Source organism: Nycticebus coucang, chromosome 3 (assembly GCF_027406575.1).
Source record: "Nycticebus coucang isolate mNycCou1 chromosome 3, mNycCou1.pri, whole genome shotgun sequence".
In the NCBI taxonomy this organism is placed as follows: domain Eukaryota; kingdom Metazoa; phylum Chordata; class Mammalia; order Primates; family Lorisidae; genus Nycticebus; species Nycticebus coucang.
Genome location: NC_069782.1, coordinates 53,577,658 through 53,598,276, shown reverse-complemented (window position 1 = coordinate 53,598,276; position 20,619 = coordinate 53,577,658). Strand labels below are relative to the sequence as shown.

The window sequence follows — 20,619 nt, the reverse complement described above, 5'->3', positions numbered from 1 at the left end:
CAAAGATGGACTTTATTTATTTATTTAATTTGAGACAGAATCTCACTCCCTGTTCTGGGTAGAGTGTTGTGGTGTCATTATAGCCCACAGCAACCTCAAACTCTTGGGCTCAAGTGATCCTCTTGCCTCAGCCTCCTAAGTAGCTAGGACTATCGGCACCATCACAATGCCTTGCTAGTTTTTCTGTTTTTAGTAGGGATGGGGTCATGCCCTTGCTCAGGCTGCTCTTGAACTCCTGAGCTCAAGGAATCCACCCACCTTAGCCTCACTAGGCATGAGCCACCATGCCCGGCCACCAAAGACACACTTTAAAAGCTTAAAGTTTATATAGGTTGGGTGTGATGGCTCATGCCTGTAATCCCAGTCACCTTGGAGGTGAAGGCAAGAGGATTGCTTGAGGCCAAAAGTTTGAGACCAGCCTTAGCAAGAGTGAGACCCCAGCTCTACAAAAACAGAAAAATTAGTTGAGTGTGGTTAGTGCAGGCCTGTAGGGGAGGCAGAGGCAGGAGGATCACTCATACCCAAGAGTTTGAAGTTGTTGTGAGTTATGATCACAGCATTTCTTTCTAGTCTGGGTGAGAGTTGAGACTTAGTCTCAAAAAAAGAAAAAAATCTTAAAGTTGAATTTTTAAACTTTTTTACTTTTTAAACCTTTTTCTGGGTGTGCATCACTATGCCTGGATAATTTTTTAAGTTTTTGTAGACATGAGGTTTTGCTATGTTGCCTAGGTTGATCTTGAACTCCTTGGCGTCAAGTGATCTTCTTGCCTTGACTTCCCCAAATACTGGGATTAGAGGAGAGAGCCAGCAAATCTGTCTTGTTTTAAAAAATTTTGATCGAAAGGCCAAGTGTGATGGTCATGCCTATAATCCTAGCACTTTGGGAGGCTGATGAGGGTGGATGGCCTGAGCTCAGGAGTTGGAAACCAGCCTGAGCAAGAGCAAGACCCCATCTCTAAAAATAGCCAGGTGTTGTGGCGGCACCTGTAGTCCCAGCTATTTGGGAGGCTGAAGCAAGAGAATTGCTTAAGTTCAAGAGTTTGAGGTTGCTGTGAGCTGTGATGCCACAGCACACTAGCAAGGGTGGCAAAGTGAGACTCTGTCTCAAAAAAATTTTTTTTGATTGAATAATTTAAATGATGCAAAAATCCAAAAGGGCAAAGGACTATTAACGAAAAAGCCTCTTTTTCTCAGCCACAAAATTTCCCTCCCTGGGGGAAATCTCTATAATGAATTTATTGTGTGTCTTTTCAGACAAATGTCATAAATTTTCACAAAGGGTTATTCTTTCTTAAACACAAATGATTTTATACTACATACATATCTGCCATGTGCTTCTATTTTTCAGTTTATCTTGGAGGTTTAAAAAATTTATATAGAGAAAGCAGCAGTATTCTTTTTAATGGCTGCTTTCTCTATATTAATTAACCTACTAATTAACAGTTAATTGTATATAATATTTTATTTAGCTACTTCCCTTCTGAATAGACATTTAAGTTGTTTTTTAAGTTTTGGCTGCTAAAAAGAATGCTGCAATGACTCCCTGTTGTACCTACCCCTTTAACTCTTTAAGTAGCTTTTAAATTTTAATTATGATTTAATATAAATAGTATTTTCTGAATTAAAGCTTACTTTTTTGTTGTTGTTGTTGATCAGGCACTGGCAAGGCTCAAAATCACCACCTCTGGTGTGTGGAGCCGGTGTGCTAACCACTGAGATATAGTGGCAGCTTAAAGCTTATTTCTAAACTGGATTTTTATTAGGTATTAACTTTGAGTTATTTTTTGTCTCAGAAATGCAATCATTTGTTCATGAAATTCTGATAATACATCAGATGAAAATCAACTTTTGCCCCAATGTAACATGGTTTATATCTTTAACCACCTGCAATCAGTTAACAAATCTTCCTCCTTACCCTGTAAGCCAAATTTAATTTAACAGATGTTGTTATAATGGCAAAGATGTCAAGGGAGAAACAAGATGTGCCCATTTTGAGAGTCGTCGGTTCCTGGAGTTCTGGAGTTACTGATCTTTGACCTGACCGAGGCCATTGTTTTAAAGAATAAGGTCCACAGACCATGGGTCTGAATCACTGGTGACATCTATTAACAGGGAGAGGGCTGGCCCCACCCTGCCATGCTAAGTGAGACCCAGTGGCACAGGAGTCCTCAAGTCAGGTCTGCACCTTAGAATCTCACGGGGGTACTTTTAGAACATACTAATGCCTGGGTCTTAACCTTGGAGATTCTGAATCATTTGATCTGGGATAAGGTTAGGCATCAGCACTTTTTTTTTTTAGAGACAGAGTCTTACTTTATCACCCTAGTAGAGTACTGTGGTGTCACAGCTCACAGCAACCTCCAGCTCTTGGGCTTAGGCGATTCTCTTACCTCAGCCTCTCAGGTAGCTGGGACTACAGGCATCGGCCACAATGCCAGGCTATTTTTTGTTTGCAGTTTGGCTAGGGCCAAGTTTGAACCTGCCACCCTTGGTATATGGGGCCTGCGCCCTACTCACTGAGCTACAGGCGCTGCCCGGCATCAGCATTTAAAAATTTTTTTCTTGGCTGACTTAATTGGATTGAAGCAGTTGCATGTTTACGAAACTCTGCAGAAAATTCTGACATAAAGCAGTATTTGCAAATTGCTGTTCCACTGAATGAAGGTTCTGTTTATTTAGGATTTGGAATAAACAAAATAACAACTACAAAAACAATATTTACCAACAAGAGTTTAGTTATAGTCAATACTCTGGCTACTTACACTAGCTTAGAAGGATTATGTCCGTGGGTAGAGAATGGTACTCTCTCTGGAGGTAAAAAATAAAAACAAGCCTGGTAAATCTCTTCTGTTTCTCAGTGCATCTCAAAGTTGTTTCATGATCCAGATAATCCTTTTTTTTTTTTTTTTAGGACTTGCAGAACATGATAAAGTCTTACTACAAGAAGTTAATAGATGAACCTGACCTATCTTGGCTTGTAGCCTATTCTCACATATTCCATATCAATTGTCTAGCAGTTATATTCTTGAGATCTATAGAACAATTTTCAAAAATAACCCCACTTATATGCTGGCAGCAATGTCTGTCATTTGACCAAAGAATAACTTTGCCTTTGGTTATTTTTTATTCAGGAGTACGGATCAAATTGTGCTAGCAAGTCTTTTCTTGGCTTGTAAGCAGAAAGCAAATATGCAGAGAGAGGGTTTATTTAGTGCAAATACTAAAGTAAAAGTTAGGCTCTTCCCTCCATGTGAAACATCTATTGCTTGGAAGGGGACATGTAGAGTGAGGAAAGCTGGTAGCTTTAAGTTTTCCGCCCAGATTTACCAAGTGCTTCGCTGGGTGCTAAGAAAATGAATGATGAGGGAATCTGACGTTGATGTATCCTCCAGGAGAGGGGGGGCAGAATGATTTTTGTCATTCCCTGCATGTCACACATCTTAGCCAGAGTAACTTTGTCTTTGGAAATCAAGTTGTCGGTCAATTGAATGGAAATCTCTTGACTGTTGGTCAGTTCCATTCAAAGAATATACATTATGAAATAGAATGTTACTCTCATCAGCACTTTAAACCATTTTATCCAGAGATTGATAATCTTTTTAATATGGTCATTATCCTCACATCTAAGACTATGTTTAATTACAGTTACTGAAGTGCTCCAGTTGGCTGTTCCTCCAGCCGCCCAGTCTCCTGCCCTGCGTCCTCACGCCCCTCTACACCCTGGCACTGTTATTTCATCCTCCCACTGCGTCGGCCTGGGGCTTCCCTTACTGTCTCTTTTCCATCTGGCTGACTCAGCTCTGTTCAGCACTGTTCATATTGCTTATCCCCTAAACCCTCCTTCCTATTTCTAATCAGAGTAAAATATCTGTATTGAGACATTTAGGTTCACGTTTGCATACACCTGCAACTCGAGTTGTGGTTTGATGGAATGAGTTCTGCTACCTTAAGGCAAAATTTTATTGCCCTAAATCCACAGGATTAGTTGAAGTCATTGACGAACAAGATTCCACTTGGCACAGATTCTGCCTGCTGTACCGTTGGTCCTTTTCCCCTTGATTGAGGCAGATATGTTTTGCCCTTAACATACAGGATTTAAATGAAGCTCTTTTAGCAGGAGAACTAAAAGCTCCCTGTCTCAAAGCTCACCAGCAGAATGGTTTGATGTCAGTTCCTGCTGAAAGAGAATATGGTGCATTCAGCATCTGAGTCCTCAGAGGGATGGCTTCTTCAGGAAGAGTGCAAGGTGCCTGCCTCATTTTTATCTCTGTATTTTCCAAATGAATGGAACGAAGCCACCAACTTCAGTTATAGCTGTCGTGTAAATGTAGTTGAAGAGGTTTAGAAATCCCAACCAATGGGGAGCAAATGCAATTGAGAGAGGGGCGAAGTTCCAGTGTGATAGTCTTGTGTAGGGCAGTGCTCAGACATTCGTCACCACAAACCACATGAAGATACACGCAGTTTTCAAAACAATGATTGGTCTTTCTCCATGATGTGCTCTGTGATAGTTTATTATCCTATCCTACCCTATCCTATCCTCCACTCCATTCCATTACGAATGCTGGTTATAAGCCTTTAAAATGATTTAAGAACCCAATAAGTCACAGTCTGAAAATCTTGAAACAGGATATGGTAAAGTAAAATCAATTTCTGGGATAGCAATGAAGAATGAGACAGAGATATTTCTCTATTTTATTGGTATGAGCAAATGTCTAATCACCCATATCCCTGTCCCTAAATTAGTATCCCATGTGCTATTTCACTGCCTTCTATTTAATAACAAGAAATAATGTACACAAAACCAGTGCTCTTGACTCCTTATCTGCACAGTGGTCCAGAATTGCATTTCCTCCTGGTGAACAGACCTGAGGCAATTTGCAGATAAAACTGCACAAATTAATGGACACACCCCCATGTGTGTATGTTAGACTTGTCCGGGAGGCTTCAGAAACTCCTGATGCCTGGGTCGCACTGCGTGTCTATGTAATACTAATGTCTGAAGACACAGCCACGTGCCAGCATTTCAGAAAGTTCCCAATGACTCCATCTTGAGACACAATTAGGATCAAGTGCCCCAGTGCTGGCCATCTCAGCATTTCTAATCTTAATTCAAATACCCTGAAGTACCCCGTTTTCCCGAAAATAAGACATCCTCCGAAAATAAGACCTACTTACAGGAAAGATAAGACGTCCCCTGAAAATAAGACCTAGCGCATCTTTGGGAGCACCACCTTAAAATAAGACACTGTCTTATTTTCGGGGAAACAGGGTACTTCTGGGGAGCCTGTTCATACTGTGGATTCCTAGATCCTGAGATCTTAGGCTGCCCAGCAAGCTGCAATTTAAATAAACACTGAATGTGGTCTACACTCATACTTTGACAAACACTGAGTGGATAGCCAACCTTTCTTTAGCTCCTAAACAGAACTGTGTGGCAGCCTTCAGGCAGGGGCCAATGGAGCTGCCAGTCAGTGGCATTGATTCAGGGAGGGCTGGTTCTGCCATGTGCTTTCTCCCTTGTGCAGAGCATAGGTGAGTCAAGTTTCACTCACTGGATGACATTCTGTCTGTCCTGGGCTTATCATGTGAGAATACAGGGGTGACTGACTCAGCCTCTGAAAGTTCAGCCAATGGAGGAAAAACTGGCACAGCCATGAATACCACTCAGTCCTTTCTCCCGTAACACAGGGTGGTGGCAGATTTCTGAGACCAAGGAGCCCCAAAGCCAGGGAATGCTTTGGGAAAAACCAATGGCATACCCACAGCAGGAATGCTAAGCAAAAGCCAATGGATTTTATGAATGTTCCTAAAATGTTATAGAAAATTCATTTGATTTTACACAGAGAACATCACAGATTAAGCGATCTGTGTGTGCCAGAAACTCAAATGGGGCTCGTCTCATGGCCAATGCATCCAAAGTCAGAATGCTAACCTCATCATTAACTTGACGATGAGGGTTTGTTTAGTTATACCCATGTCTGTCAACCTTAGATGTCACTAAAAATTCCAATGGAACTTCTCAAGTCGTAGAAGACCAAGAACCTCCACATTAAGATTCCAGAACTTTAAGTAAGGGTACCTTTTTCTCAAAGTTCACTATTTGCTAACTACTCTTAAGAATCAGCAAACATAGAAACTATGTACTTTAGAGAGACAGAAATGCAAAGCAGAGATGTGAAGTTTAACTGTAAATATACTTGTGCTTGCCCTGATGATGATTAATGTAAGAAAGATGTGTGTGACCTTTACTGGTCCCTGAGGGCAGGGGCCACACCTACTCACACCGGGCTTCACGCTGGCTCGGTGTCCACACACGGCACACACACAGAGGCATGCCAGGTCTAGCATCACTTTGATAAATGTTTCTTTTGGAGGAATGTATATAATTTCCTATCTTTGTGCTTCTGGAAGAACTATTTTCTCCTCCTGATGTCTGTGAAACAGGAGATAGATGTTTAGATTCAGTCTGAAACCACATTAAATGCACTCAGTTAAGGTCATCTCTTGAATCAGCAAAGATCTGGAATCATGCTCCTGACTTGATGTGGAATGAGTGACAGCTCTCAGGGCAGGTGATTGAAATGACTAAAATTTTTCAGGTCAGGGAGGGGCCTAGCCAATAAAGCAAAATAACAGAGGCTGTAATTGCAGATGCTCTCGCAAATAACTTGTCACAGACAGAGGCTATATTGCAGATGCTTTAGCAAATGACCTGTCGCACACCAGTTCAGGAACTCTTCAGCATTATTCTGAATTCAGTGGTATTTCTATGTTCTTATGAGCAGAAATAAAAAGCTTTTTATTTTTGAGAAATCCAACCTGTAATATCAGATCATATCTATTTCTTTGGCAACATGCCTTTTGATATTTTTATTTCCCAGAATAATGTAACTAGATTGTCTGACTTAAAAGCAAGACAAGTTCAGGGACCACCACGTAAGTGACCTAGCTCATCCAACTCCAGGGAAGGAACTGATGGAAAGTCCAGAACAGGCATCCTCAAACTTTTTAAACAGGGAGCCAATTCACTGTCCCTCAGACCGCTGGAGGGTCGGACTCTAGTTTAAAAAAAAAAAACAAAACTATGAACAAATTCCTATGCACACTGCACATATCTTATTTTGAAGTAAAAAAACAAAACGGGAAAAAATATAATCACACTGCCTCATGTGGCCTGCGGGCCACAGTTTGAGGACCCCTGGTCCAGAAGGAGGTGCTGGTCTTCCCTCCCTCAGCCCCTGTTTCCTCCCAGCCAGCACTGCATCTACTGGACACGAACCCTGCCTGAAGCAAAAGCCAGAAGAAGCTGGAGGGAGACTCCCACGGCCTAAAAGCCCACCTGCCTTAGAGTCCCCAGGAGTTTGTTAAACATGCTGTTTGCTGGACCCTGCAGACCTACTGCATCAGAATCTTTGAGGGTGGGATCCAAATTTTCAGCAAAATTGATTTTAACAATATTCGATGCACGCAGAAGTTTGAGATCAAGTACTTTTCCTGACAGATGATTTTACGTAAAGGACTCAACTGACTAGAAGGAAGCATTACCCCATTTTGTTCCCAGCCCTGAGGGACCCCCAGTGCTTTGCTGACCAGCCCTCACTGCCCTTGGGCAGCAGCAGGTGTCCTGGCTCTGGGCTCAGGGGATCTGCCAGATATTTTCCGCCGTCCTCAAGCTTCCTGTTCTTCCCAGAAGCCTTGGCACAGGCAAAGGACAGTCAGGGAGTGGTGGAGGCATGTGCCCAGCTAGGAGAACTTGGACGCAGACTCGTGTGCAGACTCTGAGTCAGCCCTCTCCACTGGGGATGGAAGCAGGAAGTTCCATGTCAGCGCTGCCATGACAGAGGGTGCTGGTCATGTGGCAGTTGGAAAGAATGGACCTTTGGAGCGTCTCTGCCACCTTAGAGGATCGTGGCTTGGAATCTTTGCCTTACTGCTTAATACACAAAACTTATTCCCGTGGGCACAAGCTGTGCTGTCCCTGCCTTTTGAGGAAAAAAAGCACAAGCCATGCTTTTCTTGCCTTTTGAGAAAAAATTTAGGGATTACCAAGAGCAACTGGGGCCTTTTAACCGCCCCCATAACCAGATAACCATGGGATGCTTGGGAGGGTGGTTAGCCACATCAGATCTCCCTAGATCTCTGCCTCCTTCAGCCACACCAAACAATCAAAACATTTAAGTCAAAACAATGCTTGTTCCATCCAGGTGAGCCTAATTCAACTCCCCTGGACGGTAGCCTGACTGGGCTGCTGTGCTGAATCTCCTCATTGATTCCCGAGCCTCTAGTATGGCTGGACCCTTGAATCTGCTCCTTCCTAATTATCACTATTATATTTTGTTATTAATAATGGTATTTGCCAAAGGCTTTAACCTCAGGGTGAGAAAAAAGGTTTTAAAAATAAGCATTGCAGGAAAGACTCAACACTTCTCAAATCTCAGTGTGTATACATATGAAAAAAGGAGCACGTTTAACTGCAGATTCCTGCATCATATATCCACAGGTTCTGATTCAGTAGGTCTGAAATGGGGCAGAAATACTCATTTAAAATAAGTAATACGTTATTCAAGATGCAGAGGGGCTATGGGTCTGCAGATAACATCTAGTGCACACTGGTTTAAATGCACCTCAAGGAGCAATGACTCATTTTAAGATTCCCTCGGAATGGTGGGGATTGATGGCTGGGGAGAGAAAAGTCTTCCAATATTCCAGAAGCCTTCAACAGGGGAAAAGTCAGATGCGAGCACATGACAGACGTTTGTACAAGATTCACAAAGAGCCTTGGTGAGGTGGGGGGATCCCCTGAGCTCAGAAGTTCAGAGACCAGCCTGAGCAAGAGCCAGGCACCGTCCCTACTCCAAGTAGAAAACATAGCCAGTGTTAGGGTGGGCACCTATATCCTAGCTATTTGGGAGGCTAAGGCAGGAGGATTGCTTGAGCCCAGGAGTTTGAGGTTGCTGTAAGCTATGACACCATGGCACTCTACCCAGGGTGACAGAGTGAGATTCTTTCTCAAAAAAACAAACAAACAAACAAACAAAAAACAAATAGTAGGCCTTGGTATTCTGAAAAATACACCCAAAGGAAATGGAATTCTATCATTCTCCTATCTGCCTCCTCACCTCTACTTGCTGTTCAGACCTGAGCACAGCTCAGCCCTCTCAGCTTACGTCTGACTAGAGGCCCTAAAGGCTGGTCCATTACTAGCCGACCTGGCTTTATCCGGAGGAACTTTTAATATGAATGTGATGCTGAGAAGACAAGATTTGCTTTGAGGCTTCAGTGCCTGACTACTGTCAGAATGCACTTTCTTCATTCCAAGGGTGTGTCAGAAATAGAGAAATATCACCTCTGTTACACAAGTAAACTTTACCTCATCAATTTGGAATGGGTAGAGCTTCCTGTTTGTTTTTAGATCTTTTTTCAGAGGTGGTAATTCTTAATGTGCTTGATCCTGCTGGGGGTGTCCAATCCACATGCTGATTTTGTGAGGACCTTTTTGTTTACCTGTGGTGTCAGATATCACAAAAAGAATGCAGGGACCTTTTTTTGCTCATCAGCTTTTGTTAGTGTTGTGTATTTAACGTGTGGCCCAAGGCAACTCTTCTTCCAATGTGTGGTAGAAAAAAAAAGGACACTTGGCTAGATATTAGGGTAAGAAAATTAAGTTGTCAACAAGTATTTTTTTTTTTTTTTGTAGAGACAGAGTCTCACTGTACCGCCCTCGGTAGAGTGCCATGATGTCACACGGCTCACAGCAACCTCTATCTCTTGGGCTTACACGATTCTCTTGCCTCCGCCTCCCAAGCAGCCGGGACTACAGGCGCCCGCCACAACGCCCGGCTATTTTTTGGTTGCAGTTTGGCCAGGGCTGGGTTTGAACCTGCCACCCTCAGCATATGGGGCCGACACCCTACTCACTGAGCCACAGGCACCGCCCTCAACAAGTATTTTCAACATGGTCTTTCTGAAGCAGTGTTCTACTTTTGCATTTGGAGGAGGGTGTCAGCTAATTGTTTTTTAAAGTTCCTACTGGTTTATATAATAACACACCTGTGCCATTTGCCGAGCTAGTCAGGCCCTTCACCTATAGCCTTAATCGACGCCTTGTACACCATTACTTCCTCATGACTGATTCTGTGTCCCTGACAAAGTCATCTACATCCCTCCTCCCTTACTTCCACCTTCGCTTTCACAAACTCCTGGCCAAAGTACATCAAGGAGACATACTTGATTCATGTTAACATGAGTCTTCTAAAGTGATCAAAGTGCTATTTATGCTGTTCCAGGTGATTTTGTTCTAACAGTGAGAAGTTACACAGTGCTAACCATATGTCAGAAATGCTCTAAATACTTTGTGAATATTAACTTACTTACTCCTCATAAAAAAACCTGTGCAATATATGAGGTGGGTGTTATGATAAGGCCATTTTACAGATGAGGAAACTGAGGTGTGGAAAGGTTAACCAACTTAAAGCCATGTAGCTAGAAGTGGTGGAGTAAGGATTCAAACCCTTACTCTGTGCTTTTAGTCACTGTGAAAGTTGTCTCATGATATGCAACGAAAATGGAGTGGAGAATCCGGTGGGAAAAAGACTCAGGACACATAATGTTGCTCCAAGAATGTAATTCACTGCAAGCCTGGCTGCTGAAACTACCTGCTAAGACCTGAAAACTGTTTTCTCTAATAGTTGCTGAAAGGACTTGCTGCAGCTCTAGAAGTGATTTTACTCACTGCCACCCCTCAGCAGTCAAAACCTGCCCACCCCCCAGAACCATAGTAGTGCCAGTGAACTTTTTCAGAGAGCAATATGCAACATTTCTCTTTTTAAAAAAACTTCCAGCCTTCTCTTGTTCTTCAAATATACCAGAGACCATCCAGTCTGCATGTAAGTCCCAAGTTGCAATTCTTTCTTCCCAAATAAAACATTTAATTTAGAGATTCATCTCCACATTTTCATTTTGACTTTGATAGTCACTATCTGTATTGTCCATCTAAGAATTCAAAATAAAGTAAGCCAAAAATCCCCTCAAAAAATGAACAAAAAATATTATCCTTAAATAATCTATTTTCTGGCAATTGCAACAACAAAAATAAATAAATGGGACTTAATTAAAGTAAAAAGCTTCTGTACAGTTAAGGAAACAACAACCAAACCAGACAACCTTCAGCGTGGGAAAAGAGATTTGCATATTATGAATCCGACAAAAGCTTGATAACTAGGATATATCAAGAACTCAAATTAATCAATAAAAAAAGACTCAACAATCCCATATATCTCTGGGCAAGAGACATGAATAGAACCTTCTCTAAAGACAGATGAATTGCTAACAAACATACGAAAAAATGCTCATCTTCCCTAATCATCAGAGAAATGCAAATCAAAACTACCCTGAGATACCACCTAACCCCAGTGAGAATGGCCCACATCACAAAGTCTCAAAGCTGCAGATGTTGGTGTGGACGTGGAGATAAGGGAACACTTTTACACTGCTGGTGGGACTGCAAACTAATACAACCTTTTTGGAGGGAAGTATGGAGAATCCTCAAAGAACTCAAATTAGACCTCCCATTTGATCCTGCATTTCCATTACTAGGTATCTACCTAGAAGAAAAAAAATCCTTTTATCATAAGGTCATTTGCACTAGACTGTTTATCAAAGCTCAATTTACAATTGCCAAAAAGTAGAAACAGTCTAAATGCCCACTGACCCAGGAATGAATTAACAAGCTGTGGTATACGTATACCATGGAATACTATTCAGCCATTAAAAATATGGAGACTTTACATCTTTTGTATCAGCCTGGATGGAAGTGGAACACATTCTTTTTTAAAGCATCGCATGAATAGAGAACCAAGAATCCAATGCACTCTGTTCTAATATAAAGGCAGCAGATGAGCTAATATAAGTGTGGGTAGGTAGGGGAATGAGCAAGTGGAGAAAGAGGAGGAGGGGGAAGGCTGGGGGGTCATGGTGTATGGCACACCTCTTGGGAGTGGGACACAATTATAAGAGGGATTTTATCTAACAAAAGCAATCAGTGTAACCTAATTCTTTGTACACTCAATGAATCCCAAAAAATAAAAAAGAAAAAAAAACTATTTTCAAGGACATTTCAGAAAAGTAGACTAAGTACTGCACCCTAATATTAGAGTTAGTATACTCACTGTACTCAGTATAAAAGCAAAATCATTTCATGGTTCTTATTATTGCCTCTATGTACCAAGAATTATCTCATTTAATCTTCACTTGAAGGGTGATTTAACAGCTTCTTTGCTAAGTATTTACCCATACAAGAGAACCACCCTTCAGATGTGATCTGTTCTCAGTTCAGTGTCTCCAGAAGCCCAGACAGAGTAACTGTGTCTAGTTTGACTCTAGGAGAGGGACACAGGTCCCCACTGAAACAGGCCTTTCCTGCTACTTTTCAGAGTCTGCTGGCTCCTACCAGCATCTGTTTTAGGAAAAGTATTAATTCAGGAGTTCCACCACTGAATTTTAATTCTGCCCTCATAAATCATTTGTGCAATTCAGGGCAGCTGGTAACGTCTCTGAATCTGTTCTCTATCTTTTTCATGTTACCTCTTTTTTTTTGAACAGAGTCTCATTCTGTTGCCCTGCTAGAGTGCTGTGGCATCATAGCTCACAGCAACCTCCCAACTCTTGGGCTCAAGAGATCCTCTTGCCTCAGCCCACCGAATACCAGGGACTACAGGCTGCACCACCACGTCCAGTTAGTGTTTTCTATTTTTATTAGAGATTGGGTCTCACTCTTTCTCAGGCTGGTCTTGACCTTCTGAGCTGGGGCAAACCACCCGCCCTGGCTTCCCAGAGCACTAGGATTACAGGTGTGAACCGCCACACCTGGCCTTTTCATGTTTTCTTGACATTCAACTGAAATAGTTACAAAAAGACATAAAGTACTAGAAAACTGTAGGAGACTATGACAGACTGTTTCAATAAACATGATAATTATCATATTTTCTTTAGGCAACGTGACTACCTGCTGCTGCCCACTTCCCCTCCCCCTCCCACTAAGCCAACTTCTTGAGGGCCGGCACCGCGTCTTACTCTTCTTTGCCTGTTAAGACTGTTTCAATAAATGTTTGAGCAAGTAATTAAATAAATTAAATACAAGGAATTTCCAAAGGCAATTGGTGAGGCCCTATTTCACCCGAGAAACACCCACGGAGAGCCCGCCTGGTACCTGCTTCCACCACGTGGTCCATGGTGGGAAACCGCTTGTAGACCGCGGTGCTGACGGAGCGGAAGATGAGCAGCGACGTCAGGTTGACGTAGCGCATCAGCGTGCGTCTGAGCATGCGCCCGTGCTCGTCACCGCCCTGCACGCTGCTGGAGATGAGGAACATCAGCCGGTCCGGCCAGGGCAGGTTCACGAACTGGTTCCACCATCGGTTCACCACCAGGGTCACGTAGAACCCTGTAGGGTAACAGGAAATGATGGCACAGAGCAGTTTCTCTCGGCAGGCCCGTCGGGGACACTGATGAGTTTAGCAGACTTTGATGGGACTGTTGTTAACCCACACCTTACGATGTTGCCCTCCAGAAATTAACGTCACTGTGCCTGGCCCTGCCAGAGCACCCAGTAGGTGGGTATTAGATCTCAAATAGCGACTGCAAAATGGGCGCGTTAGTGAAGAGAAAGCTTCATCGTCCAGCAGCAGATTGTTACCTCAGACTCGTTGGGTGTTAATGAACGAAAGCAGCTCTGGAAGGCAAACCTGGGGGATGATTCTGGTCCTATGGCAAGCAGCGGCTTTCCAGGCATGCCTCTCAGCTCAGAAACACTCCCATGCAGAATCATCAATGTCGCCCTAACAGAGACAGCTGTGTGGCTGCATTCTGCGTGTGACCTATACTTACCAAGCACAAAGGTTACTGGAATTTGTTCAGCATATCTGTCACAGTAAATTGATAATTTTTCAAAGTAACGTTTTTGGGCTCCTGTAAGTAACAATCTGGAGCGAAAATAAAATGCACAGCCCTTTATATGATTCTTCTGCACCTGCTTTGCAAGTGACATTAAGTGCAAACAACTAAGCACAAATAATCTGCTTTATTTTTAAAGGAGCAATAACTTTTTCCTAAGCTGATGTGTTTCAAAAGCTTTTAAGTTGCTTAGTACTTTGAACATTGACATTTTTGGTACCCAAATGTTATTGGCCATTATATAGTGGGATTTATTAACCATTTTATTTAAAAGATTTTTATGTTTGTAAAGTTTTATATGATTTATTCATTGGATTTGAAGCAAGGTATGTTATAAAATATTCCATTTTTCAGTTATCAGTCAGGAATACTTAAAAAAGTGTATTGACGATGTGTGGATTAGCATTATTAATTGTTGAAGAATAACCCTGATTTTGACATCTTGATTTTATTTTCTCCTGAATATGCTACTTTGTGCATTCTTGATTATACATGTCACATCCATACTTCAAGGGCTATTATTACTTCATTTTAAAGATCAGAATTATTTGAAATATAAGACAGATTTAACAAGAGTGAAAACTTTAATTTTAAATTTAGTAACTATCTCAAAATTTACATGATATATATAACCCAAACTGCCCAAATCCACTTTCTAGATTTAGCAATAAATGCATTTAACAAGATTGTTATTGTAATTTACATTGTTAGGGAGGGTATTCAGAGTCAGAAGAAATATTTTAAGATCCGTTAATATGATCAAAATATGTGTACGGAAAGAAAAGCCAAATAGATGAACTTGCATAAATCAATAGTGTAGCTGTTCTGAAGGAGGAAGGAACCCAGGGAAAGATCCATCATAGCAAGTTTCAAAGCCCATTTGGGTAGGTAGAACTTTGAGAAAGAAAGCCAAGGGGTACTGAGATAGTGAGCAACCGATCAGACTGCAGATGGGAAATCACTGGGAGCTGACATTGACAGAGAAGGAGTACAGGGTACAGGGTGGGCTTGGAGCTCCTGCCCCAGCTTTGGAGAGAGGATCTGAATTACAGAAATAGGGAGAGCTGGCAGGAGAGGCGCCAAATGGTTGTACAGGCCTATCAGGGTCATACTGATGACAAATTATAGCCAGAATGCTTTCTGATCCTCAAATAGAAATGGTCAAGAGGCTTTAAATGTGCAAAACATGAACCTTAGAATCAGAGAAAGCCATATTTTTAAATCCCATTGCTACTATTAATACTTACAGATTTAGACTTTGAGCGTATTTTTAAATCTCTCTAAGCCTTTGGGTTTCTGCCTTGTAAATGGGGATAATAATACTATATGTCAGGGATGTCATAAAGATTAAATACTATTATATATAACTACTTAAAATATGGCTCCCTACTTCATTAATAATAAATGGTTGGTATTAATTGGCCAAAGAAAACATACTTAGATAATAGACACATAGAAATTTTAGTAGCTAGAAAATACTACAGAGATTATTTTGTCAAAAATAGAAATATAATCAAATTAATGAATTCTTGTTTTGCCTTTTGATTTTTGTTAAGTATAATTATTTGTTTATAATGGGATTAATTGAGAAACCCACTTAGGATCATAAGTAGACATGAGAATGGAATGATGTCTGTATTTTTCCAAAGATATGTTTGACTTTCTTGACAAATTTTTCCTATAGTTGTTGGTATACTTTTGGTTAAAATATGAGGATCTATTTTAACAAGATTTTACAGTTGAGCTTTAAAAAATGAAGGATGACTTAAACTAACAATCATTATTGTTATAAATGTAAGCACTCTTTGGTTTTCAGAAAACCAAATGCAATACAACCAATACAATTTTGTGGGGTGTAAGTACGGTATTAGAGCAAGGGCTGAGGCCCCAAGGAGCGTTTCTGGCTACATTACAACTGTTGTAAAGGGATGTTCTCTTCTAAACATCAGTAGCAGCAGTAAACTCACAAGTAAAAATAGACTAACGAGATAATTTTTTTTATGCTGGTATTTATTTATTTATTTATTTGAGATAGAGTCTTACTATGTTGCCCTTGGTAGAGTGCTGTGACATCACAGCTCACAGCAACCTCAAACTTAAGTGATTCTCTTGCCTCAGGCTCCCAAATATCTGGGACTGCTGCCACAAAGCCTGACTATATTTTGGTCATTGTTTAGCAGACACGGGCCAGTTTTTGAACCTGCCAGCCCTGGTGTATGTGGCCAGCGCCCTAATCACTGACCTATGGGCACCGAGCCATAAAGAGATAATTATCATGAAACACCATTGTGTCTTCATTCACTTACTATTGTGAAGGCTTAGGTGACACATAAAGAATCAAAATAATCTCATATTATATGACACATCTGAAAAATTATTAGAGGTAGACGTTTTCTCTAAAGATATTTTCTCAAAATGTACACCAATATATATACTTGTTTGGAATGGGAGTTTTGATGTATAGCAAAATAGCTTTTGCTATTTTACTTTTGATAATTGTCAGCCAGCTAAGTTATTAACTTTTTCCACATGGGGTCCTGTTGCTGCAAGGAAGAACATGGGAGAGAGCAGTGATACACTCATGTGTTCATCTGTATGTGTAAGAAAAATAACAAACTGATGGACATAGAAAAGGTGAAAATACAGCCTCAAAAACCTTTAGTTTTCTGTTTCAAATTTTAGTTTCCTCCAGCGAAGAAAAGTATGCATTTAATTGTAAAGAAAAGACTCATAAAGCTTCCCTTTCATCATGCCCATAAAATCGTACTGACTACAATTTTTAGTCACAGAAGTTTTTCTTTGATTTGATATTGCTAAAATTTCCTGTCAATCTGCAGGCGAATGTTGTGATGTTATAAGCACCTCCTTTTGTGAACAAAGCATGCTCTGAACTCAGAAGATATAAGGAGTCTTCAGGCTTTCTCTTCGGTTGAGGTACAGGTAAGGGTTGCAGGCACTGCAAGACCTTGTCATTCCAGCAGAAGCAAGGGAAGCTACCTGGTATATACAATTTGTGAATAGTTAATCACATACACAGTAGTTGCTGCAAGCCATCCAATCTCAAATTCCAACAATGAATGAGGTAGTGGAGAGAGGCACAAATGATTGTCTGTGGACTTTGCCCTTCAAAATCTTCACATAGTAAGGAGTCAAATATACATCTTCCAATTTATAGCAACGTTCTTTTTTCTTTTTTTTTGTAAGACAGAGTTTCACTATGTTGCCCTTGGTAGAGTGCCGTAGCATCACAACTCATAGCAATCTCAAACTCTTGGGCTTAAGCGATTCTCTTGCCTCAGCCTCCCAAGGAGCTGGGACTACAGGTGCCTGCCAAAACGCCTGGCTGGTTTTTGGTTGTAGTTGTCATCGCTGTTTGGCAGGCCTGGGCTGGATTTGAACCCACCAGCTCCGGTGTCTGTGGCTGGTGCCCTAGCTGCTGAGCTACAGGTGCCGAGCCTATAGCAACGTTCTTAAAACACGAACTATATCTCATTCTGATCAATTCATGTGGGGCTGGAATGAAAGCCCCCTGAAACCAACAGAGTCTACTGAGCATCCTAAAAACAGGTATGGCTTAAAATACCCTGTCCTGAAGGGAGACAAAAAGAGGATCATGCAAAGGAGGAGGTGACATGAGTCAGTGGCAACCAAGGGGTTCAGATTTTTGAGACTGTATTCTTACACGATGTTGGACGGCCATGTGAAGAGACATACAAAGGAAAGTACCTGTACACCAGACTTATTGCAGTGTAAAGAACAGCAAAAACAATGAATTCCCTGTACAGGAGTTTGTAGATGCTGCCTCTCCACTTGAAGAGTAACCTATGAAATCCAAAAAAAGTTGCATTTGCTACTTTACTGGAGTAAGTCACAGTCATCGTGGATATTTTTTTCTAGAAGAGCAAGAAGACAAAGCATAAGGAAAAAGTAATATTTAAGATAGGTCATAAATCTGTATGTCAAAGGAAATGCAAGCCAGCAGCCAGTCAGCCATATCCCTGTTTTGTCTTTCTCAGTTTGTATAATTTGGAACTTGCAGATAACCACCATCCCAGTGCTGGATCTTTCAGCAGGAAAAAGGAGAAAAGGGGCCTCTGGAGGTAGTGAGGTAGAAGCTTTAAACTGGCCTTAATGGCTAAGTATTATTTTTTAGGTTATGTAACCATTGCTCATAAATACTAAATGAATAAATGAATCATATGACATATGTTGTGATATCACCTACCATGTATTTTCTTAATCTACGGGAGGATTTAGGGTATTGATATGCTGTGTTAACTGACACTGTCAAAAGCAGTGGCCAAACTTATAATTGGGGCCTCTACTTACCAAAGTATGTAAAGAGGTTCTTATTTCACCCTTAAACTTCCTAAGGGATATTTGGCTTTCTTTCTTTTCTTCTTTCTCTTCTTCCCTCCCTCCCTGACCCCTCCCCTCCTTCCTTCCTTCCTTTTTTCTTTCCTTCTTTCCTTCCTTCTTTCTCTTTCTTTCTTTTTGAGACAGAGTCTCACTCTGTCATCCTGGGTAGAGTGTCACTGGCATCACAGCTCACAGCAACCTCAAACTCTTGAGCTCAAGAAATCCTCCTGCCTCAGCTTCCCAAGTAGCTGGGACTACAGGTGCCCACCACAATGCCTGGCTAGTTTTTCTATTTTTAGTAGAGGTGGAGTCTCACTTTTTGCTCAGGCTGGTCTCAAACTCCCAAGCTCCAGGGATCCTCCTGCCTCAGCCTCCCAGAGTGCTAGGACTACAAGTGTGAGCCACTGCCTTCAGCTTTGGCTCTTTTCTTAGAAATCAGGAGATGCTGTTATAAGGAGAAGCAAGGCCCCCACAGAAATTTAATTGATGGGTTACTTTTGGTGAGTTTAGATGGATATTGGTGTCTCCCTGGAGGAGCTCTGAGTGCACAGCCAGCATTCTACTGTACTTCAAAAGATGGCCAGAAGCTGGGTCAGTTTTCTCATGAAAAGTCTTTAATAATATGCTGTGGCTGATTCACTTTCTGTTTGGAGCTGAACAAAATCTGTTTCATGGATGTGGTTACCAATTACAGTGGCCCCCAAACCTCCTTTTCAGTGAGTTTTTTGGAATCCCATCCCTTTTCACCAAGACATTAGCCATTCAGATTTTGACATAGATGGCCAAAAGCTAATCTTTGAAAATCCTGCTTGACTACTAGCTAACACGGAGCATATGCAGATAAAAGGAGATTTCTTCAAAAATTTGGTTTTCTCCAAAGGATATGAGAGTCCTATAGATCAACCTAGACTGAAATCATGGAGCTTTTAAGTAGAGATGTGCTATACACAAAAAATAAATGCCACAGCAGATTCCTTATATAAAGTAACCTACATCACACATTTTATCATAAACAGGAAAACTGTCTTTATTTGGCACTGGGAAAACAATCCAGCTCTAATTTGCATGTTTTCCTTAAGGAAATGAAACTCTGGAGCTATGTGACAGCATTTTTTAAAAATCATAAACTTGGCCTTCAACATCACTGATTTTAATAAAGAAACCAGGGCCTTTTGGCATAAGTAAGTGACATTGCAAAAGGATGAGACTCATACCACAAAAACTGGTTTAATTTTTCCATCTTTACCTTGTCTATTTGTCTAATGTGAATACAGCTAAAATTGGCAGAGTAGCACAATAAAATTAAGCCCATTTCACAATTTGTTCTCACAGGCATGGTAGTTTTAAATAACAAAATAACTTTCTTTCATTTAGTAGTTCAATCTTCCTTTTAAGCTATGTCAGAACAACCAAAATCTAACAGAGCAGAGAACAGAATTAAAATGCATAGCTTTACTCTGCACACTAACCTATGTATCTCCTTTGGAGTTTCTGGCAGGAAAGAGAATCTTCAGATTTTTGGTCCCCCCTGGAAGAGGTGCCTTCAGGTTGGTGCTTTCCTCTTTGGTTTCACCACTCGCTCATGCACAGATAGATTTTTCTCTCTGTTCTTTGGCTATGGAGAAGACTCAGAGTGTGACAAGCACAGGGGTTAAATGTTTTTCCACTGGTGGAGGCCTGTTTATGCTGGTTTGCCCACTGATGACAGTTATAGCTGGGAACAAACAGAAGCAACAGCTGCTGATGTGGCTTTTTTCTAATCTATAATTATAACTCCACCTGCTGTCTAAAGTGCCTCTTTGAATGAGAAGTCGGCAGTGACATGAAGGGTGTTGACCATTTAAATCTGTCAGATTTATTTTGTCTCTACCCTGGGATTAAGGAAGAAAAGTCCGTTTGACCCTAAAGAGTTCCAAAAAGGTCAAGGAGGAGTCTCTGCCAGCCAAGTAAATAAATACATACATAAAAAGACTTTCTGGGCTTGAAAAGAAGAATAAATTCTTAAGAAGCCATAAACTGGAGCAGACAAGAATATAAACAGGATTTTTGTTTATTTGAGAGGTATTGAGAATGCTTTTCAATTAAAAGTAATAAGCACGTGTTTATGTGTGTGTGTGTTTTAGAAGAGCACAGAGAATTATGAAGAGCAGTGACTCAGTGCAGTGGGAACGATCAGGCACAGATCCATTACATTCGTTACCCTTCCACGGCCAGCTAGGAACAATTTTAAATTACTAAAAATGTTTTCTACAGGGGGCGGCGCCTGTGGCTCAGTCGGTAAGGCGCCGGCCCCATATACCCAGGGTG

The 20,619-nt window shown here is 41.2% G+C and overlaps 1 protein-coding gene across 5 annotated transcripts in view; it reads right to left on the bottom strand.

Annotated features, from left to right (window-relative positions):
• Positions 1-19,967, bottom strand: part of BEST3 (bestrophin 3) — an 85,804-nt gene extending 65,837 nt beyond the window's left edge. For 2 of the 5 annotated variants that reach the window (XM_053586063.1, XM_053586065.1), the window contains exons 1-4: positions 19,782-19,967; positions 17,680-17,846; positions 13,888-13,982; positions 13,211-13,444 (exon numbers count right to left, since the gene is read on the bottom strand). In XM_053586063.1, coding sequence (XP_053442038.1) covers positions 13,211-13,444; positions 13,888-13,982; positions 17,680-17,831 — 481 coding nt within the window. In that variant the 5' untranslated portion in view covers positions 17,832-17,846; positions 19,782-19,967. Of the gene's footprint in view, positions 1-13,210; positions 13,445-13,887; positions 13,983-17,635; positions 17,847-19,781 lie in introns of all 5 variants that reach the window. The other 3 variants (XM_053586064.1, XM_053586066.1, XM_053586067.1) reach the window with 3 other exon arrangements.
• Between the last annotated feature and the right edge of the window lie 652 nt (positions 19,968-20,619).